This window comes from Octopus bimaculoides, chromosome 23 (assembly GCF_046866305.1).
Source record: "Octopus bimaculoides isolate indiv1 chromosome 23, ASM4686630v1, whole genome shotgun sequence".
NCBI lineage: Eukaryota > Metazoa > Mollusca > Cephalopoda > Octopoda > Octopodidae > Octopus > Octopus bimaculoides.
In genome coordinates, this window is record NC_142950.1 from 17348559 (window position 1) to 17372287 (window position 23729).

The 23729-nt window shown below is 38.6% G+C and overlaps 1 protein-coding gene across 3 annotated transcripts in view; it reads right to left on the reverse strand.

Moving 5' to 3' along the window:
* Window positions 1–770: 770 nt before the first annotated feature.
* LOC106882406 (4-aminobutyrate aminotransferase, mitochondrial) overlaps window positions 771–23729 on the reverse strand; it is a 205254-nt gene continuing 182295 nt past the window's right edge. For all 3 annotated transcript variants that reach the window (XM_089340566.1, XM_089340569.1, XM_089340568.1), the window contains one exon: window positions 771–8862. In XM_089340566.1, the coding sequence (XP_089196692.1) occupies window positions 8690–8862 (173 nt within the window). In that variant the 3' untranslated portion in view covers window positions 771–8689. The remainder of the gene's footprint in view (window positions 8863–23729) is intronic.

Here is a 23729-nt window from a genome sequence, read left to right on the forward strand (position 1 = left end):
ATTCTAAATAATTAAAACAAATTAACTATATTGTGGAATTTTATCTGTACTTAGTTAAATTGTAAATGATGAAAACAAATTGACTATACTGTAGAATTTATTTCCTGTACATAAAGAAGAGATTAACTATATTGTAGAATTCTTATCTATACCTAGTATATTGTAGAATTTTTATGTGTACAGTTCATAGATTATAAAATACATTACCTATACTCTTTTACTCTCTCTTTTACTTGTTTCAGTTATTTGACTGCGGCCATGCTGAAGCACCGCCTTTAGTCGAGCAAATCGACCCCAGGACTTATTCTTTGTAAGCCTAGTTCTTATTCTATCGGTCTCCTTTGCCGAACTGCTAAGTTACGGGTACGTAAACACACCAGCATTGGCTGTCAAGTGATGTTGGGAGGACAAACACAGACACACAAACAAACAAACACACACACACACATATATATACATATACATGACGGGCTTCTTTCAGTTTCCGTCTACTAAATCCACTCACAAGGCTTTTGGTCGGCCCGAGGCTATAGTAGAAGACATTTTCCCAAGGTGCCACGCAGTGGGACTGAACCCGGAACCATGTGGTTGGTAAGCAAGCTACTTACCATACAGCCACTCCTGCGCCTGTAGAATATCTCTGTAAATTAAGTTAAGAATTAAACTTGTAACCTTTAGTATCAAACAAATTCTCATATTAAAAAAAGTAAAGAAGAAAGCTATAAAGCATAAGATAAATAAAACGTGATCACAGATAATAACAAATGACAGAGATTTAAGACAGCTTTTATTATTATTTAAAATATATATTGATATATATGTATACATAAACGTTTAAATGTATAAAAAAATAATGAAATAAAGAAGTTATTATTATTATCATCGTCACTGCTACCATCATAATGATGATGATAGTTTTCTTTATTGACCACAAAGGCCAAACACAAAACAAATACGGACAATACAACACAAGGGACAAATAGTGTTTGAAACCATACCGTGGATAAAATAAATAACAACAATTAAAATTCTTCAAAAGGGGAAAGTTCTTCTCAGGGATAACCAAGGAACACCACACATATTGGTTACTTCGACCTCCAGGGGCACCTCTCTCCTTCTCAACCTTTTCGGTTTACAAGGTAAAGTTCAGAGTAGGCACATTCTTACAGACCATCCTCACCACGTTCACCCACCTTTCAGTAAAAGTACTTCCCTCTCCATCTCCAGTTTCCTTTTCAAATGGAACTTGAAAAAGGTGATGTGGGCATGGCCAAAGTGGAAGGTATCTGTTTTCAATCCTTTCAATCTCATCTACTACACTACTTCCTTTGCCAAAGCCATCAGACAGAGGAAAACTACCTTTCCTTCCCAGTCAAAAGAAAGTGACAGGATAATCTTCATGATGGACTTGGCTGAAAACTGGATCTGTCCTACATGCATCAACAGCTGTTCAACACTTTGCCTTCTAGCAAATTTGTTGAAAAGTGGGTGAATGTGCCAAGAATGGTCAGAATGAATGGGTCCATTCACTCTGACCATTCTTGTGTATACAACTTTAGTTTAAGAGAAGAGGATGAGGTCAGGACAATTGTAGTTGTGTTGGGTTTACACAAGTAACCTTTGGAAATCTCCTCTTTGAAGAATATTTTTTCTTATGTGAATTTTTTTGTTTGCTTGTTTTTGTTATTTTACTGTTTACATGCTTTCATACCTTATTGTATTGTCCTGTACAGTCCTGGGTCTTTGTGTGATCCCTTAGTGGTGAATAAATCATTATCATCATCATTGTTATTATTATTAAATCATTCTGGATGTCATGTATTGGTGGTAAAGTTTAGGTTCGTTGGTGAACCTTGGTTCTTGTTGGGAGAATTTTACATGGAATAAGTTGTGATGCATCATGGTTAATCTTTAAAATCTTATAATAATTCTGCTTGTCATTGCGTTACTTAGCCCGTCGGTAACACTTTCATGTGATTAAAGAAAAAGGCGAGAGAACATTATATTTATTATGTGGTTGAAAAAGTTAGTTGAAGGTAGTGATATAGAGATAGTAAGAGATATAATTTTAGTAGAGGGGTGATGTTCTGATGGTGAGGTTAAAGAAAAGTAGAGAGAGAGGGAAGGGGAGAGAGAGAGGGAAGGGGGAGAGAGAGAGGGAAGGGGGAGAGAGAGAGAGAGGGAAGGGGAGAGAGAGAGAGAGGGAAGGGGAGAGAGAGAGAGATGAACTAAGTCTTTAATATCAACTATCACTTAACACATGCACATAAGTGCAAATCGCGAAATATGCATATTTAGGTGGCAGACACATGAAATTTAACTAAAGGTTGTATCATTTGTATGGGATATTTTTTTTTGTTTATGGAAAAAATGGAAAAATAAGAGTGAATATTTATTTTATGAGTGCTGTGTATTAAGTCTATAAAATTGTGCATCAATCATCATATTCCAATTTCTTTTACTTTTCAATGAGCAGCCGATGAGTGACACAACACAGGCTACGCTTTCAGCTTTTTTGGATAAAGTTTTCAGAAATAACCATTAATTTCGTGAAATATTCATGGGTCCCACTAGTTATTAATATTTTATAATGCATTACTTATAAACACAGACTGCTATGCCTTGTGGGTAATCATATAGAATTTTAGGAAAAAATATCTAGATGCTGTTCTCAAGAATTCTACAGGAAATGAATTACAATGTTTTGTGGGTAATCAATGCGAATATTATTTTGAAACAGAGAGCCTCTACTGGAAATAGGTTGCAATGCATTGTGGGTTATCATTGGGGTTAATAACAATAGGATGTAAACAGTTCCTTCTACAGGAAATAGACTGCAGAAAAATCCACTGTTATAATCCTTAATGTCGAATTGTTATAACACCCACTTTAATATAGCAGTATAGTTTTTAGACCAGTGCGTATTATTGAGAATACTAATATTTTTACAGAGAGAGCTCCAACAGGAGACAGGTTGCAATGCATTGTGGTTAATCATTTGTGAGGGCTTAACATTCATTTCTTATTGATGTGGTACAATCTGCTTTATAATTTTAGGTAATAGAATGGGATGGATTTGAGCATGTGATGTTGGTGTGTACATGCCCTTTCCCCACAGGAATAGAACTGGCTTATTGGGCTATAATCTGTTTGGAACTTCCCTCAAGCTCTACAAAACGTATGTTTAACTTATCAACAATGTAACATCTCCCTTGCCTTCCCCACACTATAAACTACTCAGAGAACTCTCTACCTTGTCTTATATTCATCCCAACTGTGTCTTACACTACTTGGCTCCACACAACACCTACACGAATTCTTACCAAACCCCACATAGGCTTGCACCATTGTCAACAATACTCTGACAATGTAATTCTTTTTATAAACAAGTTTCCCTACCTTTCCAAACCAATACTGATGTTGCACAGTTATCATCATCATCATTGGGAACATCAACTATTATCTGGTTGTAGGAAAATAGTTTAGAAAAAATATCCTCCTCTTCCTGCTCCTCCTCTCCCCCATCATCATCATCATTATTATCATACTAATCATTGTCCTATCATCCTCATATGCTTGCCATGGGAGACATACCTGTTGAAACCATAATTTATGTGAAGCTGCACAGTAAATCTCACAGCTGTGGGAATATTGGGTTGGGGTTTTGGTGCTGGCTCACCTCATTCTGGGTCCAGCATAAGCCAATAAGAAGCAAATATCATCATCATCATCATTAGTCATTCATTAACTTTATATTATAAATATTGAAGCCTAGAATTAGAAAATACTTTTCTTTTAAAAAAGTACAATTACCAATTTTTAGTGTATCTTTTGATATAAAAACATTTTGAATTGGTGAACCAAATATTTTGCCCACACCAAAAATGTTTAGATTAGGTTATCTTTACATCATGAAAAGAAAAAAAAAAAAAAAAGCAGCACAATAGCTTATTTCAGGCAAGCTCCTGTTAAATCCAATCCAAATTAACTTATCTCAAATCAAATCAGGCTAGGTAGTGCAGGTCAATTAAATTTCTTTTTATATCTGACTCTTAATTTTAGATGTCATGTAGAATAATGTGGTATCTGCATTGAGAGGTCCTCTCATATAGATGTTATGATATATGTCTGTGCTTTTATAAACTATATGTCTATATGGGAGGATCTATTAAGGCAAATGCTATTAAGGCAAATGATATAGAGATTGCTTTTTAAATATATTAACACAATTAGATAATCAAAAGTTTGAAACCATTCCTCTAGAAATACCAGCAATTACTACACATTAAGAATACATTGTATATGTGAGTATGTGCAAGAATACTTTTGTCAAAGAAGAAAAAAAACACAGATTAGTTATTCATCAAAAATTACCTCTCATTCTTACATTATATTAATCAAGGCTTGCTATTGGAAACATAAATAAATATATATAAACAGGTTAATTGAGGTGGGGCAGTGGCTGTGATGTGGTAGTTACTGTGAGAATCTTGGGATGAGGAGCCCCAACAAGGTGCCATCATTGTCGTTGTTATCATCATCATCATCACAGAGTTACTTTGGATATTTGTTTTTGATATTTGCATTGTTGGTGTTACGATTGTTGTTAATATTTATTTTTTCTTATTTTTGTTTTAAATCAGATTTGTTTTTGCGTTGCCTTCTTTCAGTTTGCTATTGCAGCTTTTGTTGCTTTTGGTGGTGCAGTATTTCGACTTGATGCCATACTTTGCACGACTTCGTTTAGCACATTCATAAAAATGTCCACATGATGGCGCTGTGCAAGCAACGTTGGACGGAGTCGTAAAGTGCTTTCTCCGGATCCTCCGACATTGACACCTGAAAAAATAATAAAAATAAAACACAGGGAAAATTATTAAATATACATATAGGCACAGATGTAGCTGTATGGTACAAAGATTGCTTCCCAGCCCCACATGATTCCAGGCTCAGTCCTGCAACATGGTACCTTGGGCAAACCTTGTGAGTAGATTTGGAGTATAGAAACTGAAAGAAGCCTGTTGTGTGTCAGTGTGCCTTTGTTCTGTGTTTGTCCTACACTACCATCTGACATTAACTTAGTGGTTCAGCAAAATGTACTGATAGGATATGTTTTAGGCTTTAAAAGAAGTACTAGGGTCAATTCACACACACATAAATCCATATACATATACATTATATATATATATATATATATATATATATATATGGGAGAATATACAAAAAATAACAACAGACGAGGACAGGTGGTGTAAATAACAAAAGTATATATTAGTATGACGCTCGGGAATACGGAAAGTCTTTGACGTTTCGAGCTACGCTCTTCAACAGAAAGAATACGGAGACAAGGAGAAAAACACGGAGAAAAAAAATTGAATAGTGTTCAGTCAACGGTCAATCATAAAAAAGGATGATAAAGGAGGTTTACAAAAGTGGAAAAGTTCAAAAGTTTTTTAGACGTCGTGGTATATTGAAGCGATTTCCAATCAGAAGATGGGTCCAGTGTAAATCCGTGGGTAGGAGAGGTGCAGCCGGAGGGTATAAAGTTCAGAATCAAACAGTCCAGATCCAGAAGGAAAGAAGGTAGAATCCAAAAGTTGGTAGTGTGTGATGAGAGGAGACAGGATTAGCTGGTGCGACCACGTGAGCGTGTATTATATGTGGGAGAATATACAAAAAATAACAACAGACGAGGACAGGTGGTGTAAATAACAAAAGTATATATTAGTATGACGCTCGGGAATACGGAAAGTCTTTGACGTTTCGAGCTACGCTCTTCAACAGAAAGAATACGGAGACAAGGAGAAAAACACGGAGAAAAAAAATTGAATAGTGTTCAGTCAACGGTCAATCATAAAAAAGGATGATAAAGGAGGTTTACAAAAGTGGAAAAGTTCAAAAGTTTTTTAGACGTCGTGGTATATTGAAGCGATTTCCAATCAGAAGATGGGTCCAGTGTAAATCCGTGGGTAGGAGAGGTGCAGCCGGAGGGTATAAAGTTCAGAATCAAACAGTCCAGATCCAGAAGGAAAGAAGGTAGAATCCAAAAGTTGGTAGTGTGTGATGAGAGGAGACAGGATTAGCTGGTGCGACCACGTGAGCGTGTATTATATGTGGGAGAATATACAAAAAATAACAACAGACGAGGACAGGTGGTGTAAATAACAAAAGTATATATTAGTATGACGCTCGGGAATACGGAAAGTCTTTGACGTTTCGAGCTACGCTCTTCAACAGAAAGAATACGGAGACAAGGAGAAAAACACGGAGAAAAAAAATTGAATAGTGTTCAGTCAACGGTCAATCATAAAAAAGGATGATAAAGGAGGTTTACAAAAGTGGAAAAGTTCAAAAGTTTTTTAGACGTCGTGGTATATTGAAGCGATTTCCAATCAGAAGATGGGTCCAGTGTAAATCCGTGGGTAGGAGAGGTGCAGCCGGAGGGTATAAAGTTCAGAATCAAACAGTCCAGATCCAGAAGGAAAGAAGGTAGAATCCAAAAGTTGGTAGTGTGTGATGAGAGGAGACAGGATTAGCTGGTGCGACCACGTGAGCGTGTATTATATGTGGGAGAATATACAAAAAATAACAACAGACGAGGACAGGTGGTGTAAATAACAAAAGTATATATTAGTATGACGCTCGGGAATACGGAAAGTCTTTGACGTTTCGAGCTACGCTCTTCAACAGAAAGAATACGGAGACAAGGAGAAAAACACGGAGAAAAAAAATTGAATAGTGTTCAGTCAACGGTCAATCATAAAAAAGGATGATAAAGGAGGTTTACAAAAGTGGAAAAGTTCAAAAGTTTTTTAGACGTCGTGGTATATTGAAGCGATTTCCAATCAGAAGATGGGTCCAGTGTAAATCCGTGGGTAGGAGAGGTGCAGCCGGAGGGTATAAAGTTCAGAATCAAACAGTCCAGATCCAGAAGGAAAGAAGGTAGAATCCAAAAGTTGGTAGTGTGTGATGAGAGGAGACAGGATTAGCTGGTGCGACCACGTGAGCGTGTATTATATGTGGGAGAATATACAAAAAATAACAACAGACGAGGACAGGTGGTGTAAATAACAAAAGTATATATTAGTATGACGCTCGGGAATACGGAAAGTCTTTGACGTTTCGAGCTACGCTCTTCAACAGAAAGAATACGGAGACAAGGAGAAAAACACGGAGAAAAAAAATTGAATAGTGTTCAGTCAACGGTCAATCATAAAAAAGGATGATAAAGGAGGTTTACAAAAGTGGAAAAGTTCAAAAGTTTTTTAGACGTCGTGGTATATTGAAGCGATTTCCAATCAGAAGATGGGTCCAGTGTAAATCCGTGGGTAGGAGAGGTGCAGCCGGAGGGTATAAAGTTCAGAATCAAACAGTCCAGATCCAGAAGGAAAGAAGGTAGAATCCAAAAGTTGGTAGTGTGTGATGAGAGGAGACAGGATTAGCTGGTGCGACCACGTGAGCGTGTATTATATGTGGGAGAATATACAAAAAATAACAACAGACGAGGACAGGTGGTGTAAATAACAAAAGTATATATTAGTATGACGCTCGGGAATACGGAAAGTCTTTGACGTTTCGAGCTACGCTCTTCAACAGAAAGAATACGGAGACAAGGAGAAAAACACGGAGAAAAAAAATTGAATAGTGTTCAGTCAACGGTCAATCATAAAAAAGGATGATAAAGGAGGTTTACAAAAGTGGAAAAGTTCAAAAGTTTTTTAGACGTCGTGGTATATTGAAGCGATTTCCAATCAGAAGATGGGTCCAGTGTAAATCCGTGGGTAGGAGAGGTGCAGCCGGAGGGTATAAAGTTCAGAATCAAACAGTCCAGATCCAGAAGGAAAGAAGGTAGAATCCAAAAGTTGGTAGTGTGTGATGAGAGGAGACAGGATTAGCTGGTGCGACCACGTGAGCGTGTATTATATGTGGGAGAATATACAAAAAATAACAACAGACGAGGACAGGTGGTGTAAATAACAAAAGTATATATTAGTATGACGCTCCAAATTAACTTATCTCAAATCAAATCAGGCTAGGTAGTGCAGGTCAATTAAATTTCTTTTTATATCTGACTCTTAATTTTAGATGTCATGTAGAATAATGTGGTATCTGCATTGAGAGGTCCTCTCATATAGATGTTATGATATATGTCTGTGCTTTTATAAACTATATGTCTATATGGGAGGATCTATTAAGGCAAATGCTATTAAGGCAAATGATATAGAGATTGCTTTTTAAATATATTAACACAATTAGATAATCAAAAGTTTGAAACCATTCCTCTAGAAATACCAGCAATTACTACACATTAAGAATACATTGTATATGTGAGTATGTGCAAGAATACTTTTGTCAAAGAAGAAAAAAAACACAGATTAGTTATTCATCAAAAATTACCTCTCATTCTTACATTATATTAATCAAGGCTTGCTATTGGAAACATAAATAAATATATATAAACAGGTTAATTGAGGTGGGGCAGTGGCTGTGATGTGGTAGTTACTGTGAGAATCTTGGGATGAGGAGCCCCAACAAGGTGCCATCATTGTCGTTGTTATCATCATCATCATCACAGAGTTACTTTGGATATTTGTTTTTGATATTTGCATTGTTGGTGTTACGATTGTTGTTAATATTTATTTTTTCTTATTTTTGTTTTAAATCAGATTTGTTTTTGCGTTGCCTTCTTTCAGTTTGCTATTGCAGCTTTTGTTGCTTTTGGTGGTGCAGTATTTCGACTTGATGCCATACTTTGCACGACTTCGTTTAGCACATTCATAAAAATGTCCACATGATGGCGCTGTGCAAGCAACGTTGGACGGAGTCGTAAAGTGCTTTCTCCGGATCCTCCGACATTGACACCTGAAAAAATAATAAAAATAAAACACAGGGAAAATTATTAAATATACATATAGGCACAGATGTAGCTGTATGGTACAAAGATTGCTTCCCAGCCCCACATGATTCCAGGCTCAGTCCTGCAACATGGTACCTTGGGCAAACCTTGTGAGTAGATTTGGAGTATAGAAACTGAAAGAAGCCTGTTGTGTGTCAGTGTGCCTTTGTTCTGTGTTTGTCCTACACTACCATCTGACATTAACTTAGTGGTTCAGCAAAATGTACTGATAGGATATGTTTTAGGCTTTAAAAGAAGTACTAGGGTCAATTCACACACACATAAATCCATATACATATACATTATATATATATATATATATATATATATATATATATATATATATATAAATTAAAAACGTAAAATTAAAACAGAACACAAAGGATTCCGCAGTACACGTGTTTCAAGCTTTATACACAAACAGTCGTTGCATCATTATATGGGTATATAATTGATAGACAGGATGGTATAAAGCTATCTTCAGCCACAAATATATTCTTTCTCAAGAAAAAAGAAAAAGAGAGAGAAACAGGCGAGAGAAAAAGGGGGAGTCCATTTGGTATTATCCATTGTAATATCCATTGTAATATGTTTATCCTTTAGGTTGATACATTTACATAAAAGTTCATTGGTATTCCGAAATCGGTCCATATTGTGCCACAATTCAGGGTTGTGGCACAATATGGGCCGATTTCGGAATACCGATGAACTTTTATGTAAATGCATCAACTTAAAGGATAAACATATTACAATGGATATTACAATGGACAATACCAAGTGGACTTCCCCTCTTTCTTTCTCTTTTTCTTTTTTCTTGGTGATTTCTTCTTTGTGATATTATCTTGGGAAAGAATATATTTGCAGCTGAAGATAGCTTTATACCACCCTGTCTATCAATTATAAACCCATATAATGATGCAACGACTGTTTGTGCATAAAGCTTGAAACACGTGTACCACGGAATCCTTTGTGTTCTGTTTTAATTTTACGTTTTTAATTTATTCTTTCACTTCGGCCATTATCTGGCATATACAGGTGCTTACAATTATCAAGTATTACCTCTAACATTTGCTATATATACATACATACATATATATATATATATATATATATATATATATATATATATATATATATATATTGTTTATAGAATTACATAAATACGGAGGAGAAGCACACTCTGAGATGTAGAGCAGTTAATATTATAATGGGAGAAGTCGGTTTATGGGGTTACCCTGGGTAATAAGGGGTTTAGCCTTATGGTGTATCTTGAGACCTCAAACACTGCTGGCCTAAGACCTCTTCAAAATATGGAATGGGAAATGCCTTGCTATAAAGGTAAACACTAGGTGATTATCTCCCTTCGTCATTAGCCATTGAGCGGTCACGAAAGGACCACGAAAGTAAACGATTGTCTCACTTCGGCCTTGGCTACTGGTTTCCATCTGTAGCATTGTCTTGTGGATTCCAAAAGGCCAGCAGGAATCTTATAAAATACAAGCATGGCCTGAAAATCTCCATCCTGGAGTTCAGGGTGCTCCCTGGTATGAGCGAGTCTTCTAGGTTTCTTGTGTATTTTGCAATGCATAACTTGCAATATTTTGTCCCATTGATGTAGGGACCTGGGTTCTCTAGTATTTTTCATGCGATCGAGTATTGTATCCCGTTGTCTCTTAGTTGGCAGATATGGTTGGCCAGCAATGTCACATATCTCCTTTCCGGGACTCTGAAGGACAAATGATTGGAAAGACGCTGTTTGAGAGAATTCCCACTGCATCCCAAGTTTTTCTGTGAGCACGTGATGTCGGTGCACTGTTGCTGTTGTAAGTGCTGCTGTTGTTGCTGCCATTGTTACTGATGCCGCCAGTGGTGTTGTCGCTGATAGAGTTGGGACTGTTGGTGTCGATGGAGATGGTGGTGTCCGTAATATTTTCGTCCCTGCGTGTGTTGCCTGTGATGCAGTCATTGTTGCTGCTGCTGCTGGCATTGTTGTTGTTGTTGTTATCGCTGTTGCCGCCAGTGTTGTTATTGTTGTTGATGGAGTTGGGGTTGCTGGGGTTGTTGGTGCTAGCAATGGTGAAGTAGGAAAATAAACTTACCCTCTAGTGTAGGATATTACGTATTATATTGTATTACATTACATATATTATATGTTGTATATTGTATTATATGATGTATTATACATAATATTGCCCTCTGGTAACCCCTGCCTGTTTAGTCTGATTTCATCTATAAGAATTGGATGAGATATGACGGCTCGGCCATCTCTCCCCAGTTCTTATATTAATCATTCTGAAAAAAAATTTATATGTATGTATGTATGTATGTATGTATGTATGTATGTATGTATGCATGCACATGCATGTGAAGAAAATCTCTTGGCGTATGCTTATGCAAGTTAGTCGTTCCATTCGAAAGATAAAAAAGGAAAAAAAAAATCAGATAATAATAAGTGGGTGGGGGGAAGAAAACAATGGAAAAATAAAAATAAAAAAAGAGAAACAAAGTTAGAGAAAGAAAGACATAAAATACTTAGAAGATAGTTGTAAAATGATGTTTTGCGTGATGAATACATAAAAATGCACACATAAAGTTACATGTATTTCTACATAAATTCAAATATACACACAGATACGCATACATATATACGAAAATATATGTACGCATATATCGCAGCATTGGTTTCTCCCGGGGTCTCCTTCCATTCACAAGTTCCCCATATAGCATCAGTTTAGGGATCCTGCTATCCTTCATTCTAATAAGGTATCCAGTCCAACGTAACCGGTGCTTGTGCACCATCGCCTCAATACTCAAGATATCAGCTGTTCTCATGACCTATATGCTTGGAGTTTTTAAGATCCAGCCAACATCCAGAGTAAGTCTGAAACATCTCTGGTGAAACCTTTCAAAGACCCTTACATGACGTTTGTAAAGGGGCCATTCCCCGGCGTCTGAATGTCCACGAGATATATAATGCTGTGTTGAAGAAAGAGCTTCTGACTCGCTTACTGCAGCACGGGAAAACTTTCTGTTGTGCAGGGAACACTGCTACAGCGATCTCTCAAGAAGATGCAGAACACTTGGTGGAAGGATCTTGCACGTAATGTTTAGGCTGCTGCTGATGCAAATGACAGCAAGAAGCTTTACCATCTTATGAAGCAAGTTTATGGGCCTAAGAGCTTCACATCAGCTCCTTTGCTTTCTAATGAGTTTTCCACTCTATTTACTAAATCAACAGAAATTGCAGGTCGCTGGATCGAACACTTCTCTGAATTTCGAAACCCATGAGTCAGTTGTGGATGAAACAGTGATGGATACTATGCTACAAAGACCTATCATTGGCTCCTTAAATTCCATGCCCTCAGTAGATAAAGTAATGACATACATAAGTAAATTGAATCTTGGTATGGTATCTGGAAATGATGGAATTTGTACTGGTCTTGCGATTTGGTGGTGATTACATCATACAGTCCCTTCATGAACTTATTAGTGCAGTCTGGAGGGATGGTGCAATGCCTAAGGAGTGGAAGGATGCTATTATTCTTCCTCACCATAAAGGAAAAGGAGCCAGAACATTGTGTGGTAACTACAGAAGCATTGCTCTACTATCAGCTGCTGGCAAGGGTCTGGCACCAGACTATGATCTATCCAGCATTCCGATCCATGAAAAGACTTGACATTACAAATGCCATAGATGTCACGCTTGACGATGGTGACATAATCCAGCTTTAGATCTTGGATGCATCCACATTGTTGTGTGGTCACCTTTGTGCATAAAATGAGTGCTTGCGATGTAAAGTCCATGTTCATTGCAGAACTCCAGCAGCATGAGACCATTACTGCTCATGTTCCATACTCCATAACGTTGTAGAGAGTTCCATGTTTGCATGTTTGCCATGTTTGCATTGGAATCCCCCAGTAGATCAACATGATCAGAATTAGAGATTTTCAATAGTATGGCTCTTAGCTGGGTATAAAAAATACTTGTATCTTCAGCACAGCTATATAGGCACTTGTTAAAGTAGCAAACTGCCCACCTTTCAGGTGAAATCAGAGTCATTAGACGTTAATTTATAGGAACAGGAAGCTCCTCCAACTTCTTAAGGATGAGATCGAATTGCAAAGCCAACACCATCTTTTCTGCACTCCCCCTTCTGCCTCCATTTCCCCGAAATGTGTCCAATGACATTCCCTGTATACCTGCTTTTATTTCAAATGACCTCTTACAGACATGAAGCTGAGGGGTGCCACACTCCCAGTTGTCTGGAATTTCTGCGTACCCGAGCTATTGCTAGATAGCCGTTGAGCCTGCACTAGGTTTATCCGACCTTTCAACAGGTCTTGTTTTTAATCCTACTGGGTTTCTAGCAACCCTCTTCACAAAACTATGCGACTAACGGGAATGTGAAACTCTGAGCAACAGGTTTTGTGATATTTTTGATACCTTTTAATAAAGCAGGAATTTCAACCATGTTTCGTGGTCTGCTACCACAACAGCTCCTTTATAGGATCCAGTTAGCTCAAGACATCATCAGGAGGAACCACGTCCGGTTTCGGCCCCTACTCCTCTACCGTTTTGAGGTGTCTTCAGCTCTGGTGTTGGGTGCATGTCTTCTTTCTTCTATTCCCTGGCCTCTTCGATGCAGCATCAACGAGTGTCAGCGTCCGACTGACTGTCTTGTCAAATTCCCCTTTTTATACCTGCTGCTAGGCTCCAGCAGGCTTCCCCAGCAAGTTGTCACATGACACTGTCTAAACTTCCCGCTGCTAGGCTCCAGCAACCAGCCCCAGCAAGTTGTCACGTGACACTGTCTAAACTTTAACTGATAATGGAGGGCGCGTAATCTTAGCCCACGCATGCTCTAACCGAAACCGTCACCTGTCAATCAGGGAAGCCACTTCACTGTCAGCCTGTCTCACCTAATGATGTTATTTTCCTGCCGGCATGTTATGACTTTCAAGCCATATTTGGTCTTCCGGCTTCAGCCATATATAGAAGCTGGCTTTTTCGACCGCCTCTTGTATCCTCCTTATCAGTTTTCTCAGTTCTGAGCTTGAAAACGCAAATCTTTTGAATAGCGTTGTCATTTTTCTTTCAATGAAGCCTCTAGCCCCCACTGCCAGATGGTAATACTCGACAGTCCATCCCTGTTCTCTGCACTCTTCGATTAGTTTTTCGTTTCTCTGCATTGTCGATGTTCTTTTCCCATGGTACTGTCAGTTCTAGCAAAATTCCTATTCTCCATATGACTAAGTCTGGTCTTTTTGTCGTTTTTATAAGTGGAAAAATTGCTAGACTTCCCAAATCCGTGGCCAGCTCCCAGTATCCCTTCCATCTTTCGTCTATCTCGTATATTTTATTTGGAGGCCTGATCTTATGCCCTTTTCCCTCCTTCTGGAAGTATATTTTCCTGCGTTTTTCTACTTTGGGGTACTCTCCCCTATTGTATCCCTCGATCTTCTCCTTGAGTGCTGCGCTTATGACGCTGAGGACTTGATTATGGCACCATGTATACCTTTCTAGTGCTAGTCTGCAGCTTGACAGAACATGTCTCACCGTCGCTTTCTCTCCGCATCCACATTCATCGGTTGTTTTTATGTTCCATCGGACTATGTTCGCCGGTGAGGGTAGAACGTCGAAGGTAGACTTGATCAGGAAGGATGTTCTTGCTTGTTCCCAAGCCCAAAGTTCCTTCCATGAGATTCTGCGACTGACCACGTATTCCTCCCGTCTCAGGCACTGCCCCTGTTGACTACATTGCACCAAATGTACATTTCGCCTTTCTTCTTCCTCCTTTCTCACTTCGTGTACCACTGCCTCTTTCATCTCTTTTATACTGCTCTTGCAAAATGGCCTGAAATTGTGGGTCCCTAGGCCGGCTCTTGCTTCTTGCATTGCTCCGACTATATCGGCATGTCTTAGTATTCCGATCGCCCTGTTTACTGCCTCTTCCGCTTTCCATTTCCTACCTGTTCGTACCTTTGGAGGGTTTTCTCGGATGCTCTGATCTTTTGAATACCTTAGCATCATTACTGTCCTCGCCTTTCCTGCTTTATATTCTTCGGTGATTGATGTTATTGGTAGTTGCAGCACGGGTTTTCCATATAGTGCAGTTGTATTCAGTGGTCTCGGCAGACCAAGCCATTTTCTGATAAACACACTGCATCTTCGTTCCATCCTTTCTACTCTACTCGAGGCTATTTCGTACATTTGCAATGGCCACATTATCCTTGGGTACAGTCCAAATTGCAGTATCCAACATTTGAATTTTCCCGGCAGCGTTGTTCTGTCAATTGCCTTTAACCCTTGTTCTACTAACTCGTGTGTTTCTTTCCCTTGCTTCTTATCATTCAATAAGTCTCTATACCATCTGCCGAGACTCTTTACTGGTTGTTCTTTCACCGTTGGTATGTCTTCGCCTCCCATCCTGAATTTCACTTCTTCTTGTACTCCTTTCACGAAAGCCACGCTTCGAGATTTTTTGGCTTTGAATTTCATTCTTGCCCTTCCTATCAGTTCATCCAACTTCTCTAACGATCCCCCTGCTGCTTCTCTACTTTCCGATAGTAGAGTGACGTCGTCCATAAAAGCCCTTAATGGTGTCTTTATAGCAGCTTTCTCACAGTTTGTTGACCTTAATAACATCTCCATGACTAGCACGAATAAGATGACTGATATCGTGCATCCGGCTGCAATACCTACTTCTAGCCGTTGCCACTCCTGCAATACCTACTTCTAGCCGTTGCCACTCCGTTGTGAACTCTCCTGCTGTAAATCTCATCCTCAAGTTGTAGTAGGACATGAGCATTCGTTGAACATCTTTTGGAATCCAAAAGAAGTCCATCGCTGCTCTGATTACCGCGTGTGGAACAGATCCATATGTATTGGCAAGATCTAGCCAAACAATGTGCAGGTTTTTCTTCAGTTGTTTTGCACAGGTGATAGCTTCCCAGATGACAAATGCGTGTTCTATGCACCCAGGGATTCCGAGGATTCCTGCTTTTTGGATTGCTTCATTAACGTACCTGTTATGCTGTACGAATCTTATGTTTCGTCTAGCAATGATTCCAAACATGATTTTCCCGTCAGTATTTAATAATGAAATTGGTCTAAATTGTCCTAGTGTTTTTGCATCTTTCTCTTTAGGTAAATAGATACCTTCAGCTATACACCATCGCTCCGCTACGTCTTTCTTCTTCCACATCTCTCTTATCAATGCAAATAACTGTAAACGCAATTTCGGGCAATACTTATAAACCTTGTAGCTCACACCGTCGTTCCCTGGTGAACTTTTTGCTCTTGCTTTTCTTATGAACTCCTCTATTTCTTTCCGTTTGATGTCACTCAAATCGAAAAGTACCCTTGGTTCAGGTGGTTTCTTCAGTCCGGTTCTGAGTTTTTTCTTCTCTTCTCGTATCTTTGCAATCCGTCTTTCTCTCCTCGATGGTCCGCTCTTTGCTGGTGATTCTACCTTCCCTGTTGTTTCCAGTCCAAATATTTTCTCTCCTTCCTGGTAGATTGTATAAGCCAGGTTCTCGAGCTTTTGTTCATCGTCGCCTTTGAATTTGGTGGTCATTCTTGATACCTCGTTGTCGAATTTTTTTTTTTATAACTCGCTGCGTCATTTGCTTTCGGCCACTTAATCTTTGTCTTCTTCACGCCTATCACTGTTTGTGACTGTTCTAATTCAACTGTGGAAGGTCCCGCGCTATCGTTATTTTCCAGGAGGTTCTGGCCATGCGTCTTACGATTCATCAACCCGCGTTGTTGAATTACTTTCTTCTGACATACCTTCCCTTGGTGGATTCTGAGCCCGATGTAACTAGCAAACACCTTTCCGCAGCAGCTGAATTCCTCATCTACCAATCCTTTACCGCATCCTTTCTCATTATCCATTTCCGGTCCAAGTCTGTTTCGTTTTTACTCTACCTCTGGTATTCGAGTACTATTTTTTCCACCTTGTTTCGCATTTATATGCTTATTCTGATATGTATACATACATATATATACATACATATATATGTATATGTATATGTATATGTGTTCATATATATATATATATATATATATATATATATATATATATATACATACGTGTGTGTGTGTGCGTGTGTGTGTGTGTGCGTGTGTGTGTGTGTGCGTGTGTGTGTTCCTCTCACAAATGTCAGACGGTGAATGGATACATCTTAGATACACGTAAACATAAACCTATCTACACTTATGTACAAGCACACACAATCATATAAACACGTATACACACTCACATATATATACGTATAACCTGAAAGCATACACATATATACGCTTATCCATCTACACATATATATGTCACTATTTCCGCAGACAACGGTTAAAATTGAAAAAATTTTATACATATATATATGTACATACATACATACATACATATATATATATATATGTACATACATATATACATATAACATACATATTACCAACCACATGGTCCCGGGTTCAGTCCCACTGCGTGGCATCTTTGGTAAGTGTCTTTTACTATAGCCTCGGGCCGACCAAAGCCATGTGAGTGGATTTGGTAGACGGAAACTGAAAGAAGCCCGTCGTATATATGTATACATATGTGTATATATATATATGTATGTGTGTATGTATTTGTGTGTCTAGGTTTGTCCCCCCAACATCGCTTGACAACCGATGCAGGTGTGTTTATGTCCCCGTAACTTAGCGGTTCGGCAAAAGAGACCGATAGAATAAGTACTAGGCTTCTAAAGAATAAGTCCTGGGGTCGATTTGCTCGACTAAAGGCGGTGCTCCAGCATGGTCACAATCAAAACACTGAAACAAGTAAAAAAGAGTAAAAAAAAAAAGAGTAATATTTACACATACTCATACGTGGACACATATACTCACACAACACATACACACACTCACATGCATATGCACGCTAAAATACACATACACCTTGTAGCGGGCTGGATCTGGATCAATTCGATACGATGTAGCCACTACTAAATGTAGCGTATAGATGTAACGCTTCAAGGTTCTCGCGTCGAAGTAACCAGTGAACATCAACTCCAAGAAGGAAAAGATATTATTTACATATATTTATTCCTTTATCCCACAGGTTGTTAAAGAGACAGTAGCAATTCTAGTGATAATGACGACAAGGAGGACTCGATGGTTAGTAGTTAATATGTAGAAAAAGGTTGTCTGTGAGTAGAGAGGGAAAGAGTAATGAATGCATGGTGCTGACTAGAAAGGAAGAACGGGTAAAGGTGGCATCGTCTTTCTTAGGCCGAAAACCTCTCTTAGTATGTCGAGTGAAGGGCGAAGGTAAGTGCTGCTCTTGGGCAAGGCTGATGCAAAAGCGGATGTTGCTCCTTGGCCTGGCTGACATATGAGGAAGAGATAGAATTTTCTATCTCTTCCTCTTTCTTTGTTATATAGGCTATGGTCAGTAATGTATGTCAAACCTTAGACAAAGGAGTGACCTTTCATTGACCAGTACTGATCACAGGGAGTGCAGTCTTCTAGTGTCGATAAACAAGCGTTGTATACACTTGGTCCTCAACAACAGGATGGCTCTTTGCAATTCATGTTAATTGACTTTGTATGATGGAGTTCATCGATTTGATAATGACAGTGAGGCACTAGATTTTTTCGTAGACACAATGTTATTCCCATTACTGTAGATTGTCTTACATGTAGTTCAACTTGCACCTTCCGTGAAAGCACAAGCATCTTCCGATGTTGAAAGATTGTTCGCCGGCGTAGACAAAGGCCCACGGAATGTGGATATTCTGTATCCCTCTACCATAACACGTTTTTAGAGTGCAGCCAGTTACCACCGTGGAACCACTTCCTTACAGACAGTTGGTCGCATAGTTTAAAGGCCATGGACTGACAATGTGAATTTTCCGAGTACTCTCCCCACCCACCCCATTTTGCGAGCACGCATTTTTTTTTTTCATATTCGTTTAGAGCAAGTAGTTTTACACCTATTACACTATTTTCCCTTTGTTTTTAGCTCTGGTGAGGCGACTTTTCCTCTCGTCCTGATGTACAGACCATGCATTGTCAACGAATTTTTGCACGTATCTAAGACTCTCATAAAGACTCTCAGCAACTCCTTTTCTTTGCATGCACATCTTTTTTCTCACTTTCAGCAATAGACTTTTAAGAAAGGACACTATTTTCAGCTAAGTTTGCCAACCTTTGTTTATTCATTTCTGTACTGATCATTTGTTTTGCAGCACCACACAATGGTCATACATGTACTTGCATGCTAACACTGTCACGTTGATGAACCAAACCATGCCTTTCTCACTTGTTTTCCATCACCCTGTGCTCTTGTAGAAACAACTCGCCTCTGTAAGACCCGAGGTCGGTCATGTATACAGAGAGAAAGTTATTCGTTCCTTAGAACACACCAGCATACCACACTTTTGCTCCTGCACATTCAAGGCATTTAATACCGCATGCTTCGGCTAGCACTGGCATATTCAACACTGTTTTGTAATTGCTGCACTAGCATACTACCTCAGCCACGAGTCCTTTTGCACACATGCACATGCAACTCTATTATGCCCCGACTGCCTTGTTTTCAACACGACTGTGCCAGCTCAACTCTTTTCCTGACTTGATGCGTGTTGGATGTTCACATGCTCTGCGCTCATGTTAAGACATGATTTCCCTCTATTAGACCCCTGTCTGGTCACATAATGAATGGAGAAAATTACTTGTCTCGCGCAATGGTCTTCCTCGGTCACAAGTGGATGGCCATCATACACACACACACTGCACTGTCTTTCTTGCTAACCTCAGAAATTACCCGCAACAGCACCAGACACATTTCACTTCTGAAAAACCTTCAAGGCATTTCACACACTGTAATCCTGCAGGAAGGTCTTCGATATCATGGATTGAGAATACACTCACTCGCTCACCTGAGCTTATTTTACAGTACATTTTCATACATACACCTGCACTCATGTATATGCCCTCATGCAATGCACATGCTAACTCATTTTCCGTACTGTCCAGTCAATGACTACACATTCTGGCACACAAAGCAACACCGCTATTTAGACTCACTTGAATAAATATCTATCCTGCACTTCAATTGAAATGTACTTCAATGGTCCGCTCTCCTGATATGCAAGATTTTTCCTCAGCCATGCTTTTCTTTCTCTTCCTCGATCATTCGTTTCCTTTTCTCAGTACCTCTCTGGAGGGGGTGTGATGTAATGGCTTTATACAGGCATAGCGTAGATTCGATCCTCAATAGCCAAATTTCACTTCACAGTTTAACAGCACTTTTCTCACAGTAAAACAATAGTTTTTCTGTGAGTGACAGCAGTTACGTTTGGCAGATGTCTTCGCTAAGCAGAATAATATTTTTGCCACTTGACCTTTCTAACCTCTTCTAGTCCACCAAAAGCTAGATTAGAGATAACAAACTCCCAACGAAACCTATTGTTCTCAACAATATGTCTATCCTTCTAGCTGGTTTTGGATAGCTATAAATACAAGAATTTGGTAAAGCAAAATCAGTTAGTGAAAGCAACCATTAGTTAGTGAACAGACAACTAGAGTCGTGGTCACAAGCAGGCAGCCACTAAACACAAATGACACACCTTCTCTCGACTCTGTAACTTTCACTAGCTCAATTTCTTTTCTCTTACAACATCATGATATCACTATCTATGGTTTACTACTACAATAAGAACGTGTACACACATACATGCCGAAATTAACTCTTTTTACCTTGCATACTTTTCCATTTACTAATTATGCATACCAACCCGTTGTGGTTTTGGATACATACAAAGTAACGGTAAATAAATATTTCTTTGCAACTTCAATCACTGCTCTTCATTCATCTTGCACATCTGCAACAGCAACACCCGATACAATCACTAACTGCCGACTCCAACATATATCGTAATACAAACCGTTACTCTAGCAACAAGCACCTTAACAACTGTTACATATCCATGCGCGCACGCACACACACACACATATATATATCCACACACACACATATGATGGCCGTCCACTCATGACCGAGGAGGACCATTGCTGACCTTCAGGAACATTGTGCGCTCTAGGACTAACTTGTATTTTGCATTTGTGGCTCCGATGGTGGCAAATGAACCCTCTCTTGACAAGCATACACGACTGCAAACATTGCAAACGAAGCTTTCCCCATTCACTATACCAGCAATGCACTTTCGAGCTAGTATTATATATATTACTCTTTTACTCTGTTACTTGTTTCAGTCATTTGAGTGTGGCCATGCTGGAGTACCGCCTTTTAGTTGTAAGCCTGGTGCTCACTCTATCGATAACTTCTGCTGAACCGCCAAGTTACGGGGACGTAAACACACTAACATCGGTTTCTAAGCGATGGTGGTGGTGAGAAACAAACATAGACACAAATACATACACATAAATATATATATAGGACAGACTTCTTTCTGTTTCCGTCAGCCAAATCCACTGGCATGGCTTTGGTCGGCTGAAGGCTATAGTAGAAGACGCCCAAGGTGTTACATAGTGGGACTGAACCCGGAACCATGTGGTTGGGAAGCAAGCTTCTTAGCATACAGCCACACCTGTGCCTATATATATATATGTATATATATATATATAAAGCAGTCCTCAGTCAAATCGTCCAACCCATGCTAGCATGGAAAGCGGACGTTAAACGATGATGATGATGATGATGAAAGCAATGATTAGTAACTTTACAAAACCGATATGCTTTTGAATCTCTTTAACAACTCACAATAATGACTTTTATTACTTTTATTCCTACCTCAGTTCATCTAATTGTATATATCTATCGTTACTTTTCATAAAAAGCCTTTACTTATTTTGATTTCCAATGTGCATTTTCGCTTAATTTTCTTCTTACTTTCCCTTTACATCTCCACGTGTAGTTTCTATTTTGTTTTCGTAACACACTTCTATTATATATATATATATATATATATATATATATATATATATATATATATATATATATATATATATATATATATAAAGGATCGTGGGTAAGGCCAAAACAATGCAAAGTAATTGCAAGGTAAATCACAAGAAAATAAATATGTAAATTAATGTAGACTTACCTTATATCCAATATTTCGAGGTTATGACCCCATTTTCAAGAAATAGATGAATGTTGCCGATGTGCATGTGTGGAGTGGACATGCACGGAAGGGTGTTGCTATAGCAACCAGCTAGCTTCTTATAACTCTCTTCTGTTGTTGATCTTGGGTTTCTTTTGGTGTATGAGGATGACCTCAGAGATTCTAAGGTTGCCCCTGTTTCGCTGTGTTGCCTTGATGTGCACTGTGAATTCCTGGGTCTGGCATTTCCATAGGTGTTTCTTCACGGAAGTGTCTGCTCGTATGTGTTCCTTAATGCGTTTATGCAGTTTTCTTGTCATACTTCCCATATAGAATGTGCCACATTTGCCATAGATGATCTCATATACAACATAGGTCCTCTGGCACAATTCAGGGTCATTGATGGGACAGTTCGACAATGTGTACTCCTCAGAGTAGTGAGAGGTGTTGTTCTTGGACAGAGCTTTTCTCAGGGAAGGGCCGGTGTGCACTATCTGTATGTCGAGCCCTTCCCTACGGACTGTGTGTTGTATCGCTGCTGTAGTTCTGTCATTAAAGCGTGGTAGTTTTAACAAGCATGTGCCAGAGTATGATGGTTCTTCCAGGGTTTATTGACCTTGATGTTCTTTAGGTGGTGTTGTTTAGCTAAAGATTTCGGGTAGCCATTCAGGGTTAGGTCTTTGAGGAACTTGTTTGATGTTGACGGCTTTGTCGGTCACGTTGCTGCAATTGTTGTTTATACATGCAATCTTGTTTCTCACATATGTGGCTTTGGCTCTGGTGAGTAAGGCTGATTGGTAGTGGACGAAAATTTTTCTATTTCTGTAGAATTTGGTAAATATGGAGCCTTCTTTTGTGATCTTGAGTTAAAAGTCGAGTAGAGAGAGGGTTCTGGATTCATCTGGATGTTCAATCTCGAATTTGATGTTTATGTCGGTGTTATTGAAGGTCTAGTGTATGTTAATGGCTTCATCCCTGAAGGACGTAATGATAAGGATGTCATCAATGTACTTGGAGAAGAACATGACTGACAAAGCCGTCAACACCAAACAGTTCCTCAGAGCAACACGTTTCCACGCGTGTCCACTCCACACACATGCACATCGACAACATTCGTCTATTTTTTGAAAATGGGGTCATAACTCCGAAATATTGAATACAAGGTAAGTCTACATTAATTTCCATATTTGTTTTCTTGTGATTTACCTTGCATTTACTTTGCATTGTTTTGGCCTTTATACAATATATTCTACACAATGCTTCATAGTAATTATTCCATATATATATATATATATATATATATATATATAGATAGATAGATAGATAGATAGATATGCATATATATATATATATATATATATATATATATATATATATATATATATATAGATAGATAGATAGATAGATATGCATATATATATATATATATATATATATATATATATATATATATATATATATATATATATATATATATAAAAGATAAACAAGAGGGAAAAAACTACAGAAGGCTTGTGTTATATGGTTAAAGTATATATTTAAATCGTTATGTTAGAAAAATGTTATAAAATTTTGAGTATAGAAACATTACTTCGGGAGAAATAACCGGTTTCGTATTTTCTTTTCAAATTTCTCTACCTGTATCGTAACATGTCTTCGCTACGGTGTAAAATATGGAGTTCTAGATAGGGGAAGGTAATCAGGGATTTTTTACGGTATAAGG